At 60.2% G+C, this 24,230-nt stretch overlaps 1 protein-coding gene across 2 annotated transcripts in view; it reads left to right on the forward strand.

Moving 5' to 3' along the window:
* Window positions 1–24,230, forward strand: part of CAPZB (capping actin protein of muscle Z-line subunit beta) — a 105,430-nt gene that overhangs the window by 76,497 nt on the left and 4,703 nt on the right. For both annotated transcript variants that reach the window (XM_055137530.1, XM_055137531.1), the window contains exons 4-6: window positions 3,118–3,231; window positions 16,391–16,532; window positions 17,048–17,164. In XM_055137530.1, coding sequence (XP_054993505.1) covers window positions 3,118–3,231; window positions 16,391–16,532; window positions 17,048–17,164 — 373 coding nt within the window. The remainder of the gene's footprint in view (window positions 1–3,117; window positions 3,232–16,390; window positions 16,533–17,047; window positions 17,165–24,230) is intronic.

Genomic DNA, 24,230 nt, shown 5'->3' on the forward strand with positions numbered 1-24,230 from the left:
GGCACTGAACAGCACGGAACCTGGGAGAAACCGCCAAGATCTCACGCCTCCTTGTACGAGCCGGGAGCGCTGCTGTAGCATGTTCCGTTCTAGCGTCACAGGAAAAATGGACTGGAGACCACTTTGTCCTTCTCTGTGGACTGTGGGTGAGCAGGCCGGGCTGGGGCCTGAGCGGTTTGTCCAGGTGAGGAGGTCTCCAGCTGCTGGCTGCAGGTGCCTGTGAGGTGGACACGGAGCTGTCTCGGGGGCTGTGGTTCCGCCCAGAGCTCCTGGAGGTGGTCTCGGGAGAGATGGACATACAGCTGTGGGAGCTGCCGTGCGGAGGTGGTGGAGGGTCAACCTGGGCTCCGGTTTCTGCTGGGGTAGTCGTGGGAGATACCCACATCCAGCCCTCGCCAGGGGCCAAGGCCCTGCATGGTCAGACCGGGGACACCGCACCGGAAGATAGGCACTCTCATGGAACGCTCAGGAGCGGCTTCCTAAGGTGGAGGGGTCCCGAGAGGAGTCTTGTTTAGCCTCTTTAGGACACTTCTTTTCTCGCCTGAAAACTCCGGCTTGCTGAGCACAGCAGCTGTCGCTGCAGTCTGTAGAAGGCTGGGGTCATTGCCATATCCACGCCAAGGCCAGGCTTCCCCCAGGACTCGGTACCTACAGCCCCTTCAGGTCACGTCCCCCACCCCCCTGCTCCTGCCCGGGGGTCCCCAGCCAGAGAGGAGCCCGAGCGTCACAGTGCAGGCCTGCCTTTCCTTTTCCCTTCTCGGTATAAAACTTCAAGGTCTTTTGATTTTCTGCACACATTTCCATCCTAACTGTGTTTGATCATTCACTTAAATAAGGTCCTTATGGTGCAGCCGTTGCCAGCAGCGCTGTTTGAGACCTGTTAGCTGAAACAAAAAGCATTCTCGGAGGGGAATGAAAGGCCTGACTTTTGAAATCTAAGCGTTCCTGTCCATCTGTCTTTTTTCAAATAGCCTCCATTTAAGCTCTTAAATGTGTTCTGAGTGCCCCTTCCACTAAGAATATTCTGGCTAATGTTATGATTTTTCCCTCAGCTACAATTACCCCGGCTCCAGTACGAACAGCTTGAAATGCTGTCGTCTGAGCCAGGAGAACTGTGAGTTACGGGCTTCTTGAGCATTCCAGACCGTGGGTCTGCAGGGGAGATGGGCCCTTGTTTGTGATCTGGTCGTCCGGGGCCAGTGGTCGGGGTGGTCCCTTCAGACCGCAGGCAAGCAGTGCAGTTCCCTGTGGAAGGAGCATCAGACCCGGGACTGCTGTGGAGAGCTGGGGAGTCTGGGTGGGGGCCTGGGACCCCCAGATACCGCCAAGGAAAGGTGCCAGCACCCCTCACCCACGTCTGTTTTCCCTCTGGCAGAGGCCCTCACGAGTGTTGGATGCTTCAGCATCCTTCTGCAGGGCAGGCGGGATGACGTCCTGCCGGGGTCGTTGCAGCACCGCCAGCAGAGTTCCTGCGGCCCTTTCTTTTATCCCCAGCATTCATTGTGCCGGGACGTGAGGGCTGAGGCGCAGTGGGGAGGGGGCACCGTGCCATCTGCGTGATTCGGTGTCTGTTGGGGAAGGGGATGCTCTTCTTTGGGGGTTGGGGCAAGAGTCAGTCTCATGTCCTGACCACATTCTCATGCTTAATGAGCGTGTATGTAGTTGTGCGCCAGCGAAAACAAGACAGAGAAGGCTCTTACCCACTTGGTGGTGCCTGTATGCTGGGGGTAGCCGTTTGACTTGTTCGTAGGGCAAGTGAAATCAAATGCGAAAGGTGGTCCCTGCGTCCCAGCAGCCCCTGGAGCTGGTGGCGGCAGTTTGAATGGCTCTGGTGCAGCCCTCTGTCTGCAGGAGAGCCCTGTGAGGCGGCCCTGCTTGGCACTGGGATGGACATGCCAGCCGAGCCCGATGGTAGAGGCACCCCAGGTGGTCTCTTCCCACCTGCCCTCCCCCAGCTGGCAGTCCGGGAACTGTGTGGTCCAGTGTGAGTGGAGAGCTGACCGTTGGTCAGGGGCCGAAGGAAGAAGCCCGTCCCTCAGCCCTCTTAGAGCGTTGGCCGCAGTGCACTGCAGGTGGGGCAGTCTGGTGGGAGGAGAGGTCCCCAGCTGAAGGCACCGGGACTCCCTTCCCTGTGGACCAGTGGCCGAGCCAGAGCCCCTCTCTGAGGGTGGCTGGAGACCAGGGTGCCAAGCATCAGCGCCCACGAAGGTGAATGTGCACGTGGTGTGTTACTCCTGGCATAGAGGGGCGCAGAACCCAAAGCACGTGCCCGACAGGCGTGCGGCCACATGTGAGGCCCCAGTGCTGCCGTGCCTCCGGGGGTAGGAGCCAGGGAGAACATCCTTCACAGCAGCCCCATGCACACATTTCCGTGGGTCCCTGCCAGGAGGGTGGGGTGCGGGCAGAGGACAGGCTTCTCTCCATCCTGTGTCACCCTCTCTGTCCTCTCCCATTCTGGGAGCCACCTGCTGGCGCTGGGACCCTCCCCTCATTAGCCCTGCTCGGGCGCTGACGCAGTGCTTTCCTGGTGGTGCAGCAGACAGGGAAGCCTGCAAGTCTCTCCTGGGAGCGAGAGGCCACTCCTCCTCCTCGGCCCTGCACGTGGGAGGCCTCCGCGGCTCAAGCGTCCCCATGCTGAGTCTGGGGCCTGCTCTTAGGCCAGCAGCGCTCGGCTTAGCCCTCGCTGCGTGAGAAAGTCTGAGCAGTGGGAGGCTACCCGGAGGAGAGGGGCAGCTGACCAGCACGTTAGAAACGGGCGTACTAACAGAGTCTAGGGGAGGAAGGGAGGGACGTGGACCGAAAGCCTACCCAGCCATACTCACTTCGGTGCTCGGTGGGTTTCTGTCCTGGGCCCTGTGCGTCGCACGCGGAAACCTCACTGTGCCGAAGGCGCTGAGGTGCAGTGATACCGGAACACTTGCTGGAAGTGCCAGCGAGAGGCGGAACCGGGGCTTCTGGAGCTGTGCTCCACACATAGGGAGAAGGTCGAGTTGGAGCCTGGGAAACTCCTGTGGGCTGGCCGGGGGCTCTTCTCTGAAACTGCAGGCAGCGTGGGCTCCCAGCTCTCCGGCCCCGTCCCCCCGGAATGATTGACATTCTTTCCTGTCCCTCCTGCAGGTCACCGTGGAGTAACAAGTATGACCCTCCGCTGGAAGACGGCGCCATGCCTTCCGCGCGGCTGAGAAAGCTGGAGGTGGAGGCCAACAACGCCTTTGACCAGTATCGAGACCTGTGAGTCACTCCCTCCCTGTACACCTGGGTTCAGAGTTCTGATGTTTTGATAAGTAGGTTCTGGGAGTTTGATAAGTCCAGGCCAGGCCCTCTCTCGAGCCTGTCAGCCGCCAGGCGCTCCAGACGGAGACGCTGCACTCCCAGCACCGGACCGCGACGGCTGACGGGTCAGGGACCAGGCGCCAAGGTGACGGGGTGCAGCCACACACACACTGAGCACACGCATGCCCCGCGTCCAGAGCAGACCAGCGCGGGGCTGTGGAGATGCCCCAGCGGGGAGCCACGTGCTTTCTGCATCACCTTAGAGCCCCACCAGCCTGGTGGCCAGCTGTCCTGGCCGTGTTTCCGACGGAGAAGTCAGGTGTTTGAGGCAAGAGCCCGAGCCAGGAGTCTTTTCTGGCCCCACACCTGGACTCTCCTGGAGCGCAGGCCAGTCACTGGGCGGGTCACAGTGAGCGCCTTCCCCAGTGGCGCACATGGCCTGGCCTGTCTGAGCTATCTGTGCTGGACTCCTGTGCCCTGGACCTTGGTCCTGCTGTGGCCAAGCCTTTGGCTCTGTCAGCCTTGAGTTCCCCTCTCTCTTGCTCCCTCCACCCCTCCATAAGGAGGGCCACTGCACTGATGACCCTTGCCGCGAATGCCCCTGATGGCTCTCCTTGGACATATTTCTGGTCAGTCCGGTTCTGTAGTTAAAACCTGGCGAGCCTGCGAGGACACAGCTGCCCTAAGAACACAGTTGTCTAGGAGGGTTGGAGCACTTGGACATAAAGGACCAGGGAGTAATCATCATAGGCTTCCTGGGCTCTCCGTCTCAGCCTTTTTTTTTTTTTTTTGGCTTTTCCTTCTTTATTTTTCTCCTATCATTATTTTTTAAATGTATTTATTGAATCACCGTGAGAACAGTTACAAAGCTTTCATGTTTGAGTTTCGGTCATACCGTGATCAAACACCCATCCCTTCACCAGTGCACATTTTCCACCACCAAAATCCCCAGCATACCTTCCCCGATTCCACCCCTACTGCTGCCTGTATGGCAGATAATTTCCACATTACTCTCTCTACTTTGATTACATTCAATATTTTGACACTAGTCCCTCCGTAATTATTTGGAATTTTCCCCCAACACTCAGACCCACCGAAAAGGCAACGTTAGACAGTTTGCTTTCTATTGCTGGTTATGAGTAGCATATGATGTCATGTGGCCGCACAGTCTTAGAATTCTAAAATTTTAATAATTAGGGTCTGGAGAGTTTTCTGCCAAGAGCCGCTCGGTTCTGAGATTTGTGTGTCTCTGGGGTCGTGGCCGTTAAGGAGTTTAATAAGTCGCCAGGAACTGTGGGACCGTTCGTGGGTGTCATCTCAGGGTCCCATTGGGGCGGGGGAGAAGGACCAGCTCCTCCCCTATCCTGTGAGGCGTGGCGTGTGCCATCCCTGCTGGCCCATACCTGGGTTTTCCAATGGGTTCTGGAAGATGGTGGCCGCCAGGATTCCTGGGGAACAGGCGGAGGGACAGCACCTGCTCCTGTCTGGAATGGCCCAGAGAAGTTGCCCAGTGCGAGTTCAGAAGCATTTCTGCCAAGAGCCACTTGGTTCTGAGATTTGTTTGTGTGTCCTGCTTTTCATTCTTTTTCAAAAACTTAAAAAAAAAAAATTAGGGGGGGGTCACACCCAATGGTGCTCTCAGGGGTTAGTCCTGATTCTGCACTCAAGGATTGTTACCGGCAGCCTCAGGGGACCATATAGGATGCTGGGGATCGAACCCGGGTTGGGTTACACACTGTGCTATTGTTCTGGCCGTGCTTTTCAGCTTCTTTTATTCTACCCATTCTTACGTTGCCCTTTGAAAGTGCACATTTTGAGGTTCGGAGGTTGGGGTTCCGCCTCAGGCTGTAGTTCCCCACTCCCAATCTGGGATCACCTGGGAAAATGGGAGTCAGAGAAGCGGTATTGTAGCTCTGGACTGCTGCGGGTGTGGTCGGACGCAGGGGAAGACTCACTGTGAGGATTCCAGGCCTGGGACCTGCAGGGAGTGGAGAAGGTTCTGGTACCTCAACACTGAGGCCAGCGCAGCCCTGGGGGCCTCCGAGCATGGCCCAGAGTGGCCCCCGTGGAAGGAAGGGAAGACTCTGAGGGCCCTGCTTTGCAGACGGCTGGAATGGCATTTCCGTTCACGGCAGATTTGCTCTATTAATTCAATAGTCAAGACGTTTTCTTGGAGCCTGTATTATTATTATTATTTTTTTTTAATTTATTTTTTCTTTTTGGGTCACACTCAGCGATGCACAGGGGTTACTACTGGCTCTGCACTCAGAAATTACTCCTAGCGGTGCTCAGGGGACCATATGGGATGCTGGAAATCAAACCCGGGTTGGCTGCATGCAAGGCAAACGCCCTACCCGCTGTGCTATTGCTCCAGCCCCAGAGTGGCCTGTTTTAAATCTGACACTCAGACCACAAATACCTCCACTTGAGCAGATGCGTGAAATACAAAAGCATGGCTCTAAGGAAACCTCAAACAGATAGCTTGACGTGCTCCTATCACCCCGGAAAATATAACTTTTTAATTCTGTATCTAGGACCAGAGAGATGGTTAGTTCAGCGGACAAAGCATGTGCTAGGCCCAGGTTTAATCCCCAGCACGGCAGGTCCCCTTGGCACTTCCACGTGTGGCCCCCAAAAATTCAGTGTCTCTGACTTTCAGTGTCTGATATAATTATCTTATAATTATATTTAGGGGGTGGGCCGGGCCACACTTGGCAGTGCTTTGGGCTGCTGCTTGCTCTGTCCTGGGGGCATAGGTTGGAGCCCTCAAGCGGGGTGGGAGGGACGGGCCCTGCCTCCTACATTTGTGGCATGTGTTCTTGCCTTTGAGTTGTGTCCAGAGCCCACCGGGGTCCAAATCATATTTAGGCTTTTCCTCTGGGGATGCTGCCTGAGCATTCGCAGGTGGGGCTGGGGTGGGAAGGGAGGGGACTCGAACACAGGACAGTGGGGAAAGAACTGGTGCTGTGTCCGTATTTGCCTGAAGGTCCCGCAGACCACCCCTGACGCCCACTGTGCGTGAACTATACCCAGAGCAGCCCGCTCGGGTACCGCTGGGAAGTTGAACCGTGCGATAGCATAGTTTACTTGTGATTGTTTTTGCGATTTTTCACCCAGCCATGTGGCAAGAGGCCAATCTAGCAGTGAACCCGGAATTCCTAAGTGGAATCAGTTCATGTCGGTATGGTAATACTGATAATAAAACAGCAGTGATGATAGCATCAGTCACCCGCCCGTGACTCTGTGGGCTCTGTGTATTGCCCCAACGCCTCGCTCTTGTGGGCTCTTCCAGACGGCCTGCGAGAGAGGTGGCGGCTTCACCAGAGCTAGAGGCACCAGCCTTGACACACAGCTCTGAGTGGTGGCACTAGGGGAGCAAACCGCCCTTCTCTGCCCGGAACCCACTCGTTCCTTCACTGCACCAGCGCTGAGCATTGCCATGGGGAGGTGCCCCTAAGGCACGGAGGGGACCTGGTCCCAGCCCTTGGGCCCTCTGTGGACACGCCCCTCGCTCCCCCACGTGCCTTGCCGACTAAGCCCTCCAAGGCCTGTGTTTCCGGGTGCCTTGTCCTCCGCCTCTCAGACAGGAGCTGCTGGCGTGTAGAGTGCGTGCTGGTGTCGCTTCCTGCCTGTGGGGAGAGCAGTGGACAGGCCCAGACCCCGAGGGTCGGGACAAGCTTGTGGGGATCCCAGCAGCGTCGGTGAACTGTGCCCCACCGAGGAGGGCAAGGGTGTCCCGTGTGCCCTGCATTACGGCAGCCACAGACCACCAGGGTGGTGGACAGAGCTGGTACCGGCCAGCCCTCGCATTAGAGCTGACTGAGGCTTAGCTTCGCCGAGATGGACTATGAGGGATGAACACCTTCACGCTGACCACACGCCATGGTGCTGGTATCCCAAGGCTGTAGCTCCTCCCTCTTTCTCCTCCCTCCCTCCCTCTCTCCTTTCCTCTCTCTCCTCCTTCCCTCCCCCACCCTCTCTCTCTCTCCCTCCCTCTGTCCCTCTTGTGGGTGAAGAAGCCCTGGGAGCAGGACCCGTGGCCCCAGGTGGCAGCAAGTGGAGACCGTGGGAAGAGGAGCTTTTGTGCCCTGCGTGTTCTAACACACTCCCTCCTGACACCTTTATCGAGCACCTGTTGAGGGTGTGACCCAAAACATCCCTGTTTGTAGGTTAGAATAGCAGTTTGCTGAACATACTTAGAGGATGGGCCCAGGTTGCCGGGGTGGGGCGCCTGCGGGAGCGTCTCTGCCCTGCCCTTCCACAGCCCCTCCCTGTTCCAGCTCAGCTCAGACTTCACGCTGGGCGCTGGGCGCGGCGTGTCTTGCCATAGCTGACCCTGCCCGCTTCAGGCCCTGCCCACGCTGGCTCATCAGTCGTCAGTCGGTCAGTCTCACAGCCTCGTGGCTTTTGAGAAGAGCCTGTGGCCCAGCGTGGCCCTCGGTGGGGCCCTTGCAGCCGCCAGAGCAGCTTCCTGCCTCGGGCCTGAGCCCAGGCGGGGGCTGTGACCCCGAAGGTCATTGCTCTAGTCTCATCTCCCAGGGAGGATGAGCAGCCGTCCCTACTCTTGCTCGTGGGGTCTCACCGGTGCCTCTGGGCCCGGGTTCTGCCAAGACCAGATGTTGTAACCGAAGGGGCTGGCACCGCTCTTCCCCGAAGATGATTGCTCCCATCTGGCCCCGACGCCTGCCCCTGCTCTTGGCTCGCAGCGGATCTTACCTTCGAACATGCGGTTGCAATTTATTGGCCTTATAAGTTAATTTTAGTGGGTGTGCGATTGATTGAAATCAAAGCTTAATGAAGGCCAGAGTTGGAGGAAGGAGGGAGGGAGGAGCCGGTGGGAAGCATTTGGAGTTCTTCCTTGCTTCGGGTCCGAGATAATCTTCAAATGCTCTAATTAGCTTCTCTAATCAACCCTTCTGTCTGGAAGAAGTTTGCAGAATGAAAGGAGGCTGGCAGGTCCTCCGGGAGTGACCGTGGTCCCTAGGGCCTGGGCCGTTCCTTGGCTCCCTCCCCTCTCTCCCCTTGCTGGGCTCCTGTAGGATGCGGCTGATTCTGCTTCCGTTGTGACATTTGAGCAGCCAGCAGTGGCCTGGGAAGGACAGGGCATCCTCATTCACGTGAGAAGGAGTGTGACCCTGCTTCCCTGGGCCCTGAAGCCCTTCTCCCAGGACCCCAGCCGCCAGCGGGGTGGTTGCAGGCCTTCATCCTGAGGGATCTTGTGAATCTCCCGATGAAGCAGTCACGGGCGGGGGTGTGGCCCAGTAGAGGCCTTGGGTTCCGGAACTCAGTCTGCTTCCCTCCTTCCCCCCTTCCTTCTCTCCCTCTCCCTGCCCTTGCCCCTCTCCTGCCACAGCTGGCCTGCAGGACGGGGAGGAGTGGGCTCTCCAAGGGAGCGCCTGGGCAGGCCAGCTGCGGCCAAGACCGCGACTCCTGGACACCTTGGAACATCCTTTCCAAGACAGCCTGGTTCTCTCTGCAGTGATGGGGGCAAATCCTTCATTCTCAGAGTGTCAACTGAGAACACACCAGGTGGTGAAACTGCGGGTCTAGGCCTCTGAGGGGTGGCGTCTGTGTAGACGGGGCGTGTGAGATGCACTTGGCAGAGAGCCCAGGGGCAAAGTACGTGCACAAGCCAGTAAGTGCTGTGCCGGACCGGAAACCAGGAGCTGGTGCAGGGGAGTGGGGCGAGAGGCGTTTCTGACCTTGGGTGGGCACTGGGGAGGGCATGTGCTTGCAGGACAGTGGCTGCCTGGCCAGAGGAGACACCCTTGGCTGGCAGCTGCTGCCCTGTAGGGGAGGCTCTGGTGCAGCCGCTCCAGCGTCCTGCTTATGGGCGACACATCGGCAGTGTCCCGCTTACAGCGATGAGCCCCTGGGCGCCCGGCCAGCGAGCCTCCCGGGTGACAGCTTTGGACATGTGCTGTCTCACCGGCCGGCCCCGGTGCGCCTGGCGGGTGCCTTTCCCTGGCCGCCCTGCACTCCTCCTCCTGGCAGAGCCACGGCCTGCTGAGAGCCCTGAGTGCTGAGCCATAGTGCACTGGCCTGACTGAGGTGGCCTGGTCAGTGAGTGCGGCCAGAGCAGCCGGCCAAGGTTCACGTGGCTTTGGGAGCACAGGCACGTGGGTCAGCCTGATGTCGCCTGAGGAAAGGGTCCCCTTTGGCTGAGTGAAACTCGTGGTTGGGGTCCCCTGGTGCTTCCCACTGCCGGGCCCAGCTGTGCCGAGCCCCTGGCCGGGAGCCAGACCTGCTGCAGACGGGTGAAAGCAGCACGGCGGGAGTGGGAGAGCTGCTCGGAAGGTTCTGGAGTCGAATGAAACCCGGACCCTCTGTGTTGGCCCATGGCTCTCACCCTGCCCAACGCGACAGTCCCCAGGAGGGTTCTGCAGCTGCCCCCGCAATGCACTTTGTGTGCCTGGGGCAGCCTTTCAGCACGGAGCCAGGCCTGGGGGCGCTGCACAGGCTTTCTCAGAGAAGCCCCGCTGCCTCCTGCTGGAGACTCGGCTCAGCGTGGGGGACCCAAGTTGGCCTATGTCGAGCTGCGGTTTTTATTCCTGCTCGGTGGTGGGGACGCTCTGCAGTGCTGGGCATCAACAGAGGTCGCGCGCGAGGTCTGCACGCCAGCCGTGTGCCGTCTCCCTGCTGCCTCTTCGGAGGCCTGAGCAGAGAGGCCCCATCAGCCTCCCTGAGCCGAGGCCCCCGTCTGGGCAGGACCCCGTCTGCCCCAGGACCGCTTCCAGTTCTTGCAGCCGCCCCTCGTAGTGGGCTTCCCAGGGCCTCCCCTGCAGGCCTTGGTCCTGGCGCCCGCGGTCCTGCTGTCCAGGCTGCGGCGCCCGGCCTGCGCTGTCTGGCTTTCATCTGCGAAGGGAAGTTCAATGGAAAACAGGAGTGTGTGGAAAGCGAGTTCTCTGCAGGCGTGACCCCCACCCCACCCCACCCCCAGTCAGCAGCGTTAGGTACTCTGATTTGCTCTGACGTTCTTGAGTGGCTGGAACCAGATGGTGCAGCGTCACGCTTTGAGCCCCCGAGGGCCAGGGTGAAGACGCCCACCGAAAGGGGAGAGCCCTGTTTCCCGGGGAAGCTGCCCCCTCGCCGCCGCTCCGGGTCTGCCCCTCTGACTTGCCCCTCGAGGACAGTGGCCTGGCTACACCTTCCTCTCTCTTTCCCAAACCCAGCCACCTCGGCCGACCCCGGGGAGGCCCGCCCTGCCCGCCTGCGTTCCACGGGGTCTGCCCCGCCACTGCAGGCTGTACGGTGGGAGGACGGGCTGTGAGGTGCAGCCAGGAGGGCCGAGGTTCCCGTCTCGGCCACATGTCAGCATCCTCCTGCCTCTGTCCGGGACCCAAGTTGTGGTACGTGACATGCCCCACCCTGGCACTGAGCACTCGCAGAAACGGCAGCTCTTGAGCAGTGGGGGTGGCACTGGGAGTCCAGAGGCCTTGGTTGTCACCATCCTCCGGAGCTGAGGCAGGGGCCAGCCCAGTCCGGGTGGACAGCCTGGCAGCGCACCCACCTGCCAGAAGCCTCGTGTTTCTCCTCGGTAGGGAGCTCCATGGGGCGCTCAGGCCAAAGCTCTTCACTGCCTGCTCGGGACACCGCCGGACACCGCTGTGTCCACTGGCCGACTCGAGCACACGTTCTCTAGACCGTGGGGTGGGCAGGGGAACAGTGGGTCTCAGCCCCCAAACAGGCGGGTTTCGGCAGTGAATCTGGATGTGACGCCCAGGTGCAATGTGGTGAGGCGGTGACGAGCCCTTCCCGGCCCTGTGCCTGCGGGAGGAGCTCCCAGAGGGGCTGGCAGGGAGGCTGACCCCGCTCCCCAGCGCCCCCTGCAGACGCCGGGCCCTGGGGCAGCACCGTGACCTAATGTTGACGCTTAGCTTCTCAGTGGGCCAAGTGGGGGTGTGCACCCTGCAAGGAAAGAGGCCGAGTTCCAGGTGCCTTTCATCCTGGGGCGGGGCTGCCTTGTTCCCACCCGTGGGCCCAGGTGCTGTCTCCTTCGAGGTGTGAATGTCAGATGACTGAAGCACAGCCCTGCCGCTTCCCTGTGGCCGGGACAGAGCAGGGAGGCCCGTGGGGAACAGCCTCAGGCTCCACGTTTACACTCCTCGTCTCTGTTCTGGGATCACTCGTCAAGCACGGGGCACCTGTATGAATCTCCTTGTTTAATTGCACTCTCACCCCAAACTATTCTTTCCCGTCTAACTGGTCATTTCCGGGGCTGGAGCAGTAGCACAGTGGCTGGGCTCTTGCTGTGCACGGGGCTGATCTGGGTTTGATCCCCGGCACCCCATAGAGTCCCCTGAGCACTACTGGGATCAAAAGTGAAACGAAAAAACAAACTGTCATTTGAGCTGGCGCCACGTGCAAATTCTCTTCTCTTCCTCTCCCCCCTCCCCCCCACCCTAACGGTGTCTCCAGCCCCGGAGTTGAGACCACGCATGGTCTCCCCACAGCACCTCATTCGGCCTCCAGCACGCTCCTCGGAGTCTGAGTCCTGTGGTTTGGAGAGTCGGCCCACATAGTTTGGGATTTGATTCTTTACTCGCTTGGCTTCTGCCCTGCTTTGATGTGTGTTTCCACTGCAAGGCACGAGCTCCTGGCTGCGATACAGGTACTAATGGCATTCAGCACCGCCAGGACGCATGGAAGATGCTGGAGCCTTGCTGACCGCAAATAAAGATTTGAGTGGAAAGTGACATTCTTTGGGGCAGTTTCATAACAGCACCCAAGAGGAACTATTTTGTCTGTGACCCTCATGAGCTCAGCGGGTGTCCCTCTGACTGCCCGTGGCCAGGTAGCCCAGATGCCTCTGCTCTCTCTCAGCCTGAGGAGTGGTGAGCTGGGCCCTGGCAAGGAAGTAGAACCACGTGTGGTGACTGAGTCGTCCTGGGAGGACTCGTAGGAGCCTGAGAAAGCCAGGAAAGGGGAATCTGGGTCCCCCTGAGCCATCTGTCACTGTTAACCAGAACACGTAGAGAAGGGACAGTAAGTTGTTTCCCTCTAATCGCAGAGGCCGAAGGAAGTCGTCCTTGGGGTCTATAGGGATCTCTCAGCTGCTGGGAGCTGAGCCTTCTGCCTGCTCCTTCCCTGCAGTGCTCACAGCTGCCCCCGGAGCAGAGAGCAGGCGGTGGGGCACTGGCGTAAATGAAAGTCACTTTGATGTCACGGTGGTATTTTTCAGCCCCTGCTTATGTCAGCGTTTAGGGGGCAGTCCCGAGTTGTCTGGGTTGGGGGTGGCTGCCTGTCTCAGCACTGTCAGTGTCATGCCCGATGCCCGAGATCATGTGTGGCCACCGTTATGACCACTTGAAGTGGGGCCAGCTCACTGAAACAACATCTCAGGGACCTGGGGCCTTGCTTTCCTTCCCCAGGACGCTTCTGTAGAGTGTCGTTGGCCCCCCTTACCTGCGCGCGCGTGCATGTGGTGCCTGGCTTATTCCCCGGGAAATGATGGGAAGGAACTCAGGGAAAGCCCGTCTCAGACCTGCTCCATACTGTTTGCCCAGGCCAGCTGCAGCCCCCAGGTGGCGTGACTGGAGATGGGTCTCTCCTGGTGGCGCCTCAGGCTCCATCCACCTCAGCTTCTGACAGGCCTGTGTCTTCTCTTCTTTTCTGAATGTGAAGTCGTGTATTTCCTGTTGTCTCTCCCCTGCACCCTCCACCCCAGGCCTGTGTGTGCAGTTACCGAGTTAAGTATCTGAGCGGACGCTGATACTTTGAGCTGGAGCGTGGTTTCAGGGAGGAATAACAGCTCCAAGGGGAGGAGGGTTGCTGACATGCTGAGCTTTCCTCTTCGTTGGTCCAGGCGTAAGGGTCTGGCAGTGGAGGGCAGACGTGAGCCGGTGCCGGAGTGAGTGGGAGCTTATAAGGACCGGCCCCGCCCCACCAGTGGATCTGCTTTTGCTCCTTTGTACCCAGGGCCGAGGGTCCCGGGTCAACCAGTCCTAGGCAGTCTCTGAGACTTGCACTTGCCTCGGCATCCCCTTCCTTCTGCAGGTGCCGGCACCCACCCCGTGGGCCCTGCGGACACAGGGAGGGGCAGTTCAGACGCTCTCCGTGAGAACTCGCTCCTGGGCCGAGCACACTGGCCCACCTCCCTTGACCCTTGGGGGCCTTGGACTCTGAGATGCAAGGCGGAGGCCCAGGCCAGGCCAGGTTAATTCCACCAGAGACACTCAGCCACGCGTGATTGTTCATTCACAGCGACGGGCAAGGCCCACGAGCTAGGCGCTGGCGCTGGCAGAGCCACCTTATTGAAATAGCATGTTAGCATTTAAACAATATTAATACTATTTGACTCATTAAATACACAAAGGCCAGTTAAAGTGTTTCCATGTGTGTGCTGTTAGTTCTGGCCGGCGACTCTTCAGATGGCTTTATGTGGTTTCAGACAACATTTTAGCACATTCTTAAAATACCCACAAAAGCCTTTATGTAAAAACTCATAAATGTGAACCACATAAAAATTATTTTTTCCTGTTTCATGTCGTTATGATCAAAGTACAGTAGGTAAGAATAAATTTTCAGAAACTGGTCGAGGTCCCTCTGTAATGAATGCTTCACGCGCAGAGCACAGCTGTAAACCGGGGTGGGGGACACGTTGGTCTGTGCCCCGCAGTCACCTTGCAGGCTCGTGTTTCTGAGACATTCTAAGCGGCCCTTTCTGATCACTCAGCCCCTTTGTCCTAGAACGCCAGGCGGAGGCGTGTGGCCCTCCAGGCCCTGGAGATGCTTTGGGTGAGTGGGACATGAGTTTGTTCTTGAACCGCAGTGGTGCTGCAGCCAGGCCCGTGGGGGCCAAGTTCCTGCTGGTCTGATCCCTCGGTGGGAGCGGCCCCAGGTGAGGGCCAAAGCGCGCTGTGGGCTGCTGCTGCCACCGGGTCCCGGCATGGGGGGTGCCGGGGATTGAACCTGGGTTGACTAGGTGCAAGGCAAGCGCATTACCTGCTGTAGGAGCTCTCCAGCCCCAGTAAAAGTCAGACTCTGAACTTGGGGTCTGCACGAGGGAATGCCACCCCCGCTGCTAATACAGTCACGGAGCACGGATGGGGGCAGGCAGGAGTGCCTCAGTGCCAGGGAGAGGGCTGAACTTTCCCCCGCTGCTGCTGTGCGGACCGCCACAGGGAGGCGGAGCCCCTGGACAGAGATGGGAAGGGAGTTTGGAAAATTGGGCTTATGGACTAGGTTGATTTATGAAGTAATGGGCTAGTTGAAGACTTTCTCCTTTTCACATGTTCTTGCAGTAATTTCTTTAATCTGAGGGCAAAGAATAGTGAGCCACATGGGAATATGACTTGAGCTGGCGTCTTGGCCTTTTCTGTGTCAGGCACTTAATGGGTCTCTGGGCCTGGTACACGTAGCCCTGGAGGATGCCAGGGAGGAGCTGCCCAGAGCTGGGCCCTAGGGGAGGGGTGCCGGAGTGGACACGGGCCCATCTTCTGAAAATGTCGGTGCCCTGGTTTCCTTCCTCTGAAGAACAGGGAGTGATCTCAAGGGGAGGGACTAGAGGGGCCCACTGTGGCCACTCTTGCTCCCTCCGGGACATCTAGGGACAGAGATGAGCCTGTCTGGATCAGGCCCCTGCATGGCTCCTGCTGTCTGACCCATGCTGGGCCCAGGGACTGGCACCGGGTGTGTCCCGCCAGCAGGATGCTGTAGGCCTGAGCAGGGCTGTGCGGGCTCCAGGAGAGTGGGGCGTGGCGGCCGCGGGACAAGCGCAGGGCAGCAGGCCTCGGGAGGGACTGGGGGCACCCGGGGTCGCAGTGGGCCCAAGCAAGGGAACCCAGAGCTCGTGGCGGAGGGTGCAGGCTCTGTACAAAAGCTTGTCGGTCTGAAGCAGCTCCACATTTAGAAATTGCCCCGAGAGGAGGACATGGGGTCTGGAGTACCCTTCACCGCGTCCTCTCAGCGTTGGCCTTGCCTCTCTTTGGTGCTTCTGGTCCCGAGAGCAGGACTGTGGCCCCAGGGGGAGTGTGTGTCTCTCAGAGAAGAGCAGAGACGCGCAGGAGAGAAGGGTTATGTTTGCTGCATTTGTTCTTTCCCGAGTCGCCTCTGAGTTTCATCGGGCTGGGAAAGGTAGATTGTCCCTGTCCTATAAAGTCGCAGGAGCCACAGCGCTGTGGGCAGCACCTCCCAGTGGTTGCTGGAGGCCAGGGGTGTGGCTCAGAGAGGAGGGCTGAGCCCGCACAGGGCCACTGGGTTCACCCGAGTGCCGGGCATGGGTCTGGCAGGACGACCCTTGCCTGTGACTCCCAGGGCCCCTCTCTCTCCACCTTCCACGGGCTCCTGCCTCATTGCCTTTTCTCTTCTGGCCCCTCCCCTCTACTTCTCTCCCCTCTCCTCCGGCCTCTCTTCTCATCCACTCTCTCTTCCCCTCTCCTGTATTTGTGTGTGTGTTTGTGTTTCGAGGCACACCCTGCTCAGTACTCAGGGCTGACTCCTGTCTCTGTGCTTAGGGATCACTCCTGATGGTGCTCAGGGCTGACTCCTGGCTGTGCGCTCAGGGATCACTCCTGGCGATGCTCCGGAAACCATTTGGGTTGCCTGGGTTGGCCACCTTGCAAGGCAAGCGCCCTACCCAATGTCCTGTGGCTCCCACTCTCCCCCGGCGGCTTCTTTCCCTCTTGCATTTGATCTTGATGAGGGAGTTTCCGGTGTTGCTGCAGACCTGCGGACAAGGTTCCGTCTCAGGCACAGCCCCGTAGTGTGGCTGGTGCAGGCCGGACTCGAACCCTCCTGTGCCTGGGCTCCGGGGGACTGGGCCGGGGAGGGCTGGTCACGTCGCTTTAGTCCCCAGGAGAGGGTGCCCGGGAGTGGGACCCGCTGAGTGTGCCGCATGCTGCACGCTCTGCCTAGGTCTGGAGGAAGCAGAAGTAGCCTCAGGTCAGTCAGCGCGCCCCAGGCCACAGAGCCAGAGGCAGAGCTCAGACGCACAGGCATCTCGAGGCCTCCAAAGCCCAGGTTCTCTCTGTGACCCTGGGAGATGCTGCAGCCCCCTAGCCAGCCACAGCAGATGAGGACACACCTAAGGCCTGCAGCCGTGCTGGGGAGGGTGCTGAACCCGAGGTGGCTGGCCCGTCACTGACGCGCTAACGGGCTCGAGCTTTGTCTCCTGCAGGTATTTTGAAGGCGGCGTCTCATCTGTCTACCTCTGGGATCTGGATCATGGCTTTGCTGGAGTGATCCTCATAAAGAAGGCTGGAGATGGATCAAAGAAGATCAAAGGCTGCTGGGATTCCATCCACGTGGTGGAAGTGCAGGTGCTGCTCCAGCAGCTGGTAGCCAGGCCCCGCTGTGTGACCGTTGCCTGTTCGATGCTTCCTGGAATGGGAATACTGAGATACATTACCCCCTGCTAATTCCTCACTTGCCCCAGACCTCTTTGGATAAAAGTCCTCCTAGCAAAGTAGTCATTGAGATAAAGATCCCGCAAGAGCCCATTAGACGCGATCGCAGGCTCGCCCCCGTGACAGCCAGTCGGGACTTTAGAAGCAGGGGAATGTGGGTACAGTGGGTAGGGCCTTGCACGTGGCCAATCCGGGTTGAGTCCCTGACACCACATACCATCCCCAGAGTGATCCCCGAGTTCAGAGCCAGGAGTAAGCCCTGAGCATCACCGGGTGTGGCCCCAAAACAAAGCACAAAAAACGAAGAAGCGGGGGTGGGCTGGTAACGTCTTCAGAAGGGGCGTAGGGTGATGCTGGCTTCAGGCCCGTGTCATGAGGTGGGCTGGGGAGGTGCCACTCAAGTTCCCGTCTCTGGCCTTGTCTCCCAGGAGAAGTCCAGTGGCCGCACTGCCCACTACAAACTGACCTCCACAGTGATGCTGTGGCTGCAGACCAACAAATCTGGCTCGGGCACCATGAACCTCGGCGGCAGCCTTACCAGACAGGTGAGTAGCCTGTGCGCAGCGGCCACGGAGGGCGTGGCTGCAGGATTCTGTCCCACAGGTCTGTGGCTCCTTGTGCCTGAGACGCCGTGGGGCGGTGGGGGCAGAGCACCCCCCCCCCCAGTGTGTCTGGAGGGGGTCTGAGGACGCCGGGTTGCCAGTGACTGGCAGAAGCGTAACTCAGACTTGAAGAGGAGTGGGGGTGTCCACTCTGACTAGGTCAGACTGCTCCGTGGCGTCTCTGCCAGGCTCTTGTCTCCATGCGCGCCTCCTGGCTGTTCTTGGCCGATGTCTTCCTGCCTCCAGTCCTGGAACAAAACTGTTCTTTCTCAGGGGACTGCCCCTGACCCAGGCGTCACACTCGCCAGGCTGGGCATCTTGTCCACCCAGAGTTCATTCCTGGCGTTAGGTAGTGTGCTGGTGTCGGCGTCAGGCTGCTGGACCCTGGGGTGGTGTGTCCCCAGAGGTTGCCGAGGCCGCGTCTGACTTTGGAAGGGAGGAGGCAGAGTGGTGGTCGAACCCCTGAGGTGGCCTTTGGCTGGAGGGGGGAGCGGGATAGCCAGAAGGAGCAGAATCTTGAAAAGGGGAGATCCCGCTAAAACAGGCTTACGAGTGGGCAGGTGGCCAGCTCGCCAGCTCAGTCTGCACCCCTCCCCGCCCCACAGCAGCCTGGCACCAAAATTCTCCGTGCAGGCCCTGACACACACATACACACACAGCAGCCTGGCCCCCTCCCCGCCCCCTACACCAACACCCATACACAGAGCAGCCTGGCACCAGAATCCGTTCGGGCCCTGGCACGTCCCTGTCCAAAGCTCTGGACCCTCAGCTGCTTCAAGGAAAAATGAAGTCTGGGACAGAGAGATACGGCGGGCAGGGCGCTTCCCTTGCACTTGGCCAGCTCAGGTTGATCCCTGCCGCCACATCTGGTCCCTGAGTACTGTCAGGAGTGATCCCTGGACACAGAGTCCAGAGCACTGCCAGGTGTGGCCCCAAAGCCAAAAAGAAAGAAAAGAATGTGAAGTCAGGCTTGAGCCCCGGGGTCTTGGCCCTGAAAGGGCCCGGCAGTCCCCTTGGCCCGCCTCCTGCCCTGACAGAATCCTGCCACTGTGCCTGCAAGGGAGCACGTGCAGCTCGGGATGCCGCCCACCCTTCCACACGCACAGGTGCCCCTCGCTGCCCGTTGGCACCCAGGCCCTTTCAGGAGTGCTTATGTCTCTCCTGAGTCTGCTTTTACTGGTTTCACCCTTGACCGTTTCTCTGCACTCTGGGCTCCCAGACCCCGGTGTTTGCATTCCTTCTGGCTTTGTGACTTGCACATTTGCTAAGGTGACAGTGGCTGGATGGGTGGTCGCTCAGAGCCGCGTTCAGAGCTCTCTAGCATGATTTCCGCAGGGCAGAGCATTGGCCAGGCAGACAGACTCCTCTCGCTCCCACAGGCCTCTCTCCGCGATCGGTGTACTGCGTGTAACGCCTGGGCGGAGTGGGAGTGTCCCTGCCCAGGGCCCTGTGTCCTTATCCCCTGTCAGGGCTCCCTCCAGCCCAGGCCTCGGGTCCTCTGATGCTGGAAGCAGGGCTTTACTCCGTCCTCCTCCTGTCCCCGTCTGTGGTGCCCAGCAGCCCGCTCGGCCCCGCCAGAGACCTGGGGCCCTGTCCAGAGGCAGATTCCCCACGCGATTTCTGCGCACATCCCTGGAACGGAGGGGCTGGAGGTGCGGCCCAGCGAGGAGCAGGTGTCCTGTATGTGTGCGGCCCGGGCTGACCCCACCCACCAGAACAGAACAGAGACAGTGGCTGTGTCCTGACCAGTGCTCCTGCGCACCTCGATCTTGCTCACCTGTGCCCACTGTTGGCAGCGTCTCGGGCGGGCCCTGGAGGTGGCCCGAAGGCCAAAAGTGGAGCTTGAATAGGAAGAGCTGCGTTCAGCAGAGAGCTGTCAGCGTGCTTTGACCCCTGTGAAGGAGGAGGTCAGAGGCAGAGTCCAGGGGGCTGGGTGTTTTCTTTGCACTCGGCAGACCCTGGTTTCATCCCTGGCACCCAGTATGGTTGCCCTGAGCACTTTTGGGTGTGGTCCCCAAACAAATAAACAGACCCTGTGTAGGAGTCACGTTTAAGACCCTTGAGCTCACCTGGGGGAAGGCCTCGACCTTAGCTTATAAGAAAGGACAGGGGCCAGAGAGCTGGTGTAGCAGGTCAGGCGCGTGCCTCGCACACAGCTGGCCCAGGTTCAGTCCCTGACACCACATACGTCTCCCAGGCCCCGCCAGGAGTAAGCCCTGATTTGCCCCCACCCCCAAAAGAAAGAGCTCAGGGGAGCTCCCACCTCCTTCCCTATTACGGCTGCACATGTGCCTGGTTTCTCAAAATAAGGCCCTCAGGAAAACTGGCAGGAAGTGTCAGCTCAGGGGCCAGACACTGCTCACCCTCAAGTGCCCTTTGTGTGGGAGGCCCTGAGTCAGACCCCCCAGGATTGGCGGGGCGGGGGGATCTGTTTAGGAGTGCCTCCTTTCAGTGAGCTTGTTAGATTCTAGCAGTCGCAGAAGCATCTGCGCGTATTTGAAGAAGAGCCAGTGGGGAACCCAAAGTTTCCCCTCTGTGTCGGGGGCCTGAGGGGACTCCGGCTCCCTGGGGCAGAGCCCGCCGTCCCGCAGGGAGAGGGCCCTTGTTTTCCAGGAACCACTGAGCCCGCAGGAGCCGCCCTACCACAGCCTGCCTCCCCCGCACCCCGCCACCTGGGCAGCGGTGGAAAATCCTAAATCCGTATCCGGAGAATGTTTCCTGCACACTTACCCTCCCAACTGTTTATAGTTCCACCCGGTCTATGGTGACCTGGACGAATACTGAACCCACAGCCTTCCGAATAGTCTAAATCAGAGCTGTCATCCCAGGGCCGGGCCCTGGTTCCGGCTCGCTGGGAGCCGTGCCTCCTGCCCAGCCAGGCGCAGGCCTGACGCGCGGCTGCCCTCGGCGCCCGGCCGGGCCCGGCCTTGTTTGGACGGCCTTGTGCTCTCGGGCTTTCACGAGGAGATCCATGCTTCTGTCATCATCCCCGCGGCCTCTCCCATAACTCATCTGAGGCGCATTAGAGCCGGGGCCGGTTTCCAACGTAAGTAACTGCAAAGGGAGGGCGGGGGAGGGGGACAGATCTAAGTTAATGATGCGCAGCTTCTGAGCAAAACGGGAAGTGAGGGCTGCGGGCTCAGTTATGTGTCCCAGATGAGCCCTGGAAAACTCTGTGGTTGCCTTGGATGGGAGATGAAGGGGTTCCCGGAAAGTGGAGCAAATCAGCGATAAAGAGTGAACATTCAGGGCCGCGCCAGCTGTCTCCTTGGATTAGACTGCGAGCGTGTGAGTTGCTGCTCCCATTGCACAGGTGAGGGCACGGAGGCTCAAGCCCCGAGAGGGTTCAAACCCAGACTTGCGTGTCGGCCTCAGGAAACAGGCTGCTTTCTGCCACGCCTGCATTTCAGGATTTACTCCCCCAGGCCTGGCCTTTAGTCGACGCCAAAACTGCTCACTGTCCCGGTGATCTCTGGAGAGCCTTTCTTCCCTTAAGGCTGGGGCAGTACAGGGACCTGTGGCCCCAGAAACAGGCAGAGGGAGTGAGGCCGAGCAGTGGAGGCCCCTGGAGGGGGTCCGGCCACCCCTGGGGTGCACTCAGCATTGCCTCTGCGGTGCCTCTGCTTGGCTTGAAGGTTCACTCTCCTGCGGGAAGCACAGCGTGAGCTGTGTCTGGGCTGTTGAGAGGTGCGCTCTGCCCGGCCGGCGAGAGGGCTCGATGGGACGGGCCTGGGCTGGGAGTCCAGGCTAGCAGGTGATGGCCTCGGGCCAGGAGTAGAGAGGGAGGGACACCCGCAGGCTGCGGGCGCTGTGTGCCAGGCTAGAGGGTCCCCCGTGGCCAGCACCGCTCCAGACCATTGCTCGGGTTCAGACCACAGCAAGCAGAGCACCAGGCTCTGCCCCCTCGGCACCCACCCCATCCCTTGCCATCTGTGGGGTGTTTTTGTTCGTTTGTTTTGGTTTGGGGGTCACACCTGGCAGTGCTCAGGACTCACTCCTGACTGTCGGTCTGCTTGGGGGGCTTGGGAGACCGTATTGGGGTACCTGAGATCAAACCCAGGTCAGCACTGTTGCCCCGGCCCTCCTGTGCCGTCTGGCCCAGGCTCGCCTCCCGGTGGCCGTCGGGGCCCTCCCGCTTCACACTTGCCTCAGCAGCCGGTGTCTTCTCGCGGTGAGCTCAGCCTGGAGCCCCCACGGCCTGATCATGGGGGTGTCGGGGGCAGGACTGCAGATAAGACGGGGCCCCAGGAGCGGGTCCCGCGCAGGGAGGAGGGCGGGAGATGCCCTTGGCAGGCGGCCAGGCCGCCCCGCGGGAGGTCGGGAGCGGGGAGCATCGTGCGAGCCAAGTACCAGAATGTGGAGAGGAGGTGGCTTTGAGGTCACTGCTCTGGGGGGACAGCTGGAGACGTGGGAAAGAGGCGAGACCGTGAATCTCGGGAGCGAGATCCAAGGTTTCCCATCCGGCCGGGCCTGCAGATGTTCCTGGGATTTCCCCCCTCGCATTTGGAGCTTTTATAAATGAAGGTGGAATGTGTTGTCGAGTGGTGGGTGAGGCCGAGCACTTCGGAGTGGCTGGAAGGAGGTGCTGCCGGCTCGGCCGCCAGCCCAAGCACCCAGAGACCACAGGGCTGCGAATCCCAGCGCCGCAGAGCGTAGATGGTGGGGGGTAGAGGGAGCCCCGCCCAGCCCACGCCGCTCCAAGCATGCTTTCCCGGGTGGACCTGCAGCTCCTGCCACACCCACAGTCCTGTGCTCCGGGGCCACCTTTGGAAAGAAAGGGGGTGTGAAAACAGTGCCCCCTCCCACTGCGGCCACCCCGTCAGGAAGGCAGGCTGGAGTGGGTGGGGGCCAGAGCTCCTGGGGACAGGGCGGAGGGTGGGCGAGGCACCGAATTTCCAAGCCCGGCCTTGTGGTTTGTCCTTGGTTTTCATAGTAAAAAACAGGGATGAAGTTGAGCAAACGGAGAGGTCTCATGGAAGAAAACAGGTTTTGGAATGTTCCAGACCTTGGTCCTGATCCTAGCCTAGTCACTTTCCAGCTGTGTGACCTGGACAGGCCACTTCCCTCTCTGAGACCCAGTATTCTCACCCTGCATCCTGACGCTGCTTTGGCGAGGCTGTCGAGCGCAGTAGAGACCCATTTTGGCACGTGGTTTCTGCTCAGTAGATAGTGGTCACAGCCACGGCCATGGGCTAAGTGTCCAGGAGCACACATGGTTCTAGGCGCAACCAGACTCCTAAACTGGGCCAAGAGATGACTGACTGCCTCCCTCAGGATGGGCAGCAGGGTCCCCGCCGCCGACCCCCGGCCCCGCTCAGCAGCTGGGAGGCGCCACCCTGCGGGGGGAGCCGTCGTCCCCGCCAGCCCACACTGCAGTGTGGGTGTCCGTGCAGTGGGCCCGGAGGGGCCTTCGGGGCCCTGGGAGGTTTGGACAGAGAGACCTGCTTGCCATTGCTGTGTGGCGTTGTCGTCATTCTTGCCCCCGCTCCCAGCTCCAGGCCACCGAGGGGAGGAGCTTAATGGGGACCAGCAGGCTGGGCGCTGACTTCAGTCTCATTTGGAACCTCCTGGTGGAACATCTGTGCAGCCACAGCACATAAAAATGTTTGCCTTCTGGCAGCCACTTTTATAAGGATGTAATAATATATGCATTGCAAAAATAGTTTTGTTTGTGGCGGGTCAGCCTTGCCAGTGGGCTGACCCTGACCAGGTGTGGGGGTTGCCGGCAGGGGTGTGGGTGAGGAGGGCTGTGGAAACAGGCTGTGCTATGCCAAGTCCTCCTGCCCCTCCAGCCAGCTTCCTTCCCTCCCACATCCCTGCTCGGCCCGAGCGCCCCGTGTCGGGCTCTCCGCTCTCTCAGTTTCCCCCCTCCACCCCCTCAGCCGCCTTGGCCCTTCGCCTCATTCTGACGGGGCCCATCAGAGCGCGGCGGGACGTCACTTCCCCCGTGGGCCCAGCTTGGCTTCCCCGGGGCTGTTGCCGCTCCTTCAGTGCAGGGGTGGGTCCCATCGGAGTACACTCTACGTGCCCCGATGCTCTGCCCATGAGCGGCTCCTTCGAAGGACACAGTGCCCTCTCCGTTCGGGGGTCTGTGGAGCCCACTGCTCCGGCATGCAGGGGCAGGCGGCGCGCACGGCTCCCCGAGTATGCTCCTGGTTGGCCGGGAGGGCCTGGGGCAGCCAGCAACCCCTCCCCAAGTGGGGCAGCCTGCCACAGGGCACGAGCACTGTCCTGAACTCGCCGGGAGTGCGGGACTCTGCTCATACTCTTCCTGCTACCTCCGCGGGCAGCAGATCACCTGACAGCTTTGCCGTAGCTCGGGTCAGAGGTGGGGGCGTCCCTATGAAGACTGAGTGGGAGCGCTCTGAACCCGGCAGCAGTGGCCGGTCTGTCGGTTAGCCCCGTGTCTGGTGACCCTTACGGCCAGGTGTGCCCTGGGGCTGTCAGCCGGTGCTGACGACCCTTAGTGTGTCGGAGTTGGAATCCCCGGAGGCTGGTGTCTGCTTCCGAGAAGGGCGGGTGAGAGGCTCTGTTCTCGACATGTGCCCGTCGGGACCTGCCACGGTCCCCGTGAGGCTCGAGGTGAATCTCCAGCTCTGATCTTCCTGCTGTTACGGAAACTGGGTTCTCAGTGGGACTGGACTAGCGGGGGGAGGGGCACAGGGGGGCGGGTTTGTTGGGAGTCAGACCTGACCTGGCTCGGGTTTGGGGGGAGGGGACTGGGGCCCCAGCCCTCTGGGCTCCTTTTCCCTGACTCCCGCCAACGTCTGAGGCTGCACTGCGGTGGCTCCTGGCCGCACAGCATGGCGCAGCCGAGTCCCCTGGCCGCCCTGTCCCTCCAGCGCCATGGCAGACTCCAGGGGGCACCTGGAAGGGGACCCTCTGGCTGCTGGCCAGCACTCCGTGGCCTGTACCTTCCGCAGTTTGTTGCCTTAGTTCGCCGTGCAGGGGCACTGGCCCCGCGGGCAGCGGGCTCCGACCTGCCAGCCAGAAGGCTCCTGCCCCTGAC

This window comes from Sorex araneus, chromosome 5 (genome assembly GCF_027595985.1).
Source record: "Sorex araneus isolate mSorAra2 chromosome 5, mSorAra2.pri, whole genome shotgun sequence".
Classification (NCBI taxonomy): Eukaryota; Metazoa; Chordata; class Mammalia; order Eulipotyphla; family Soricidae; genus Sorex; species Sorex araneus.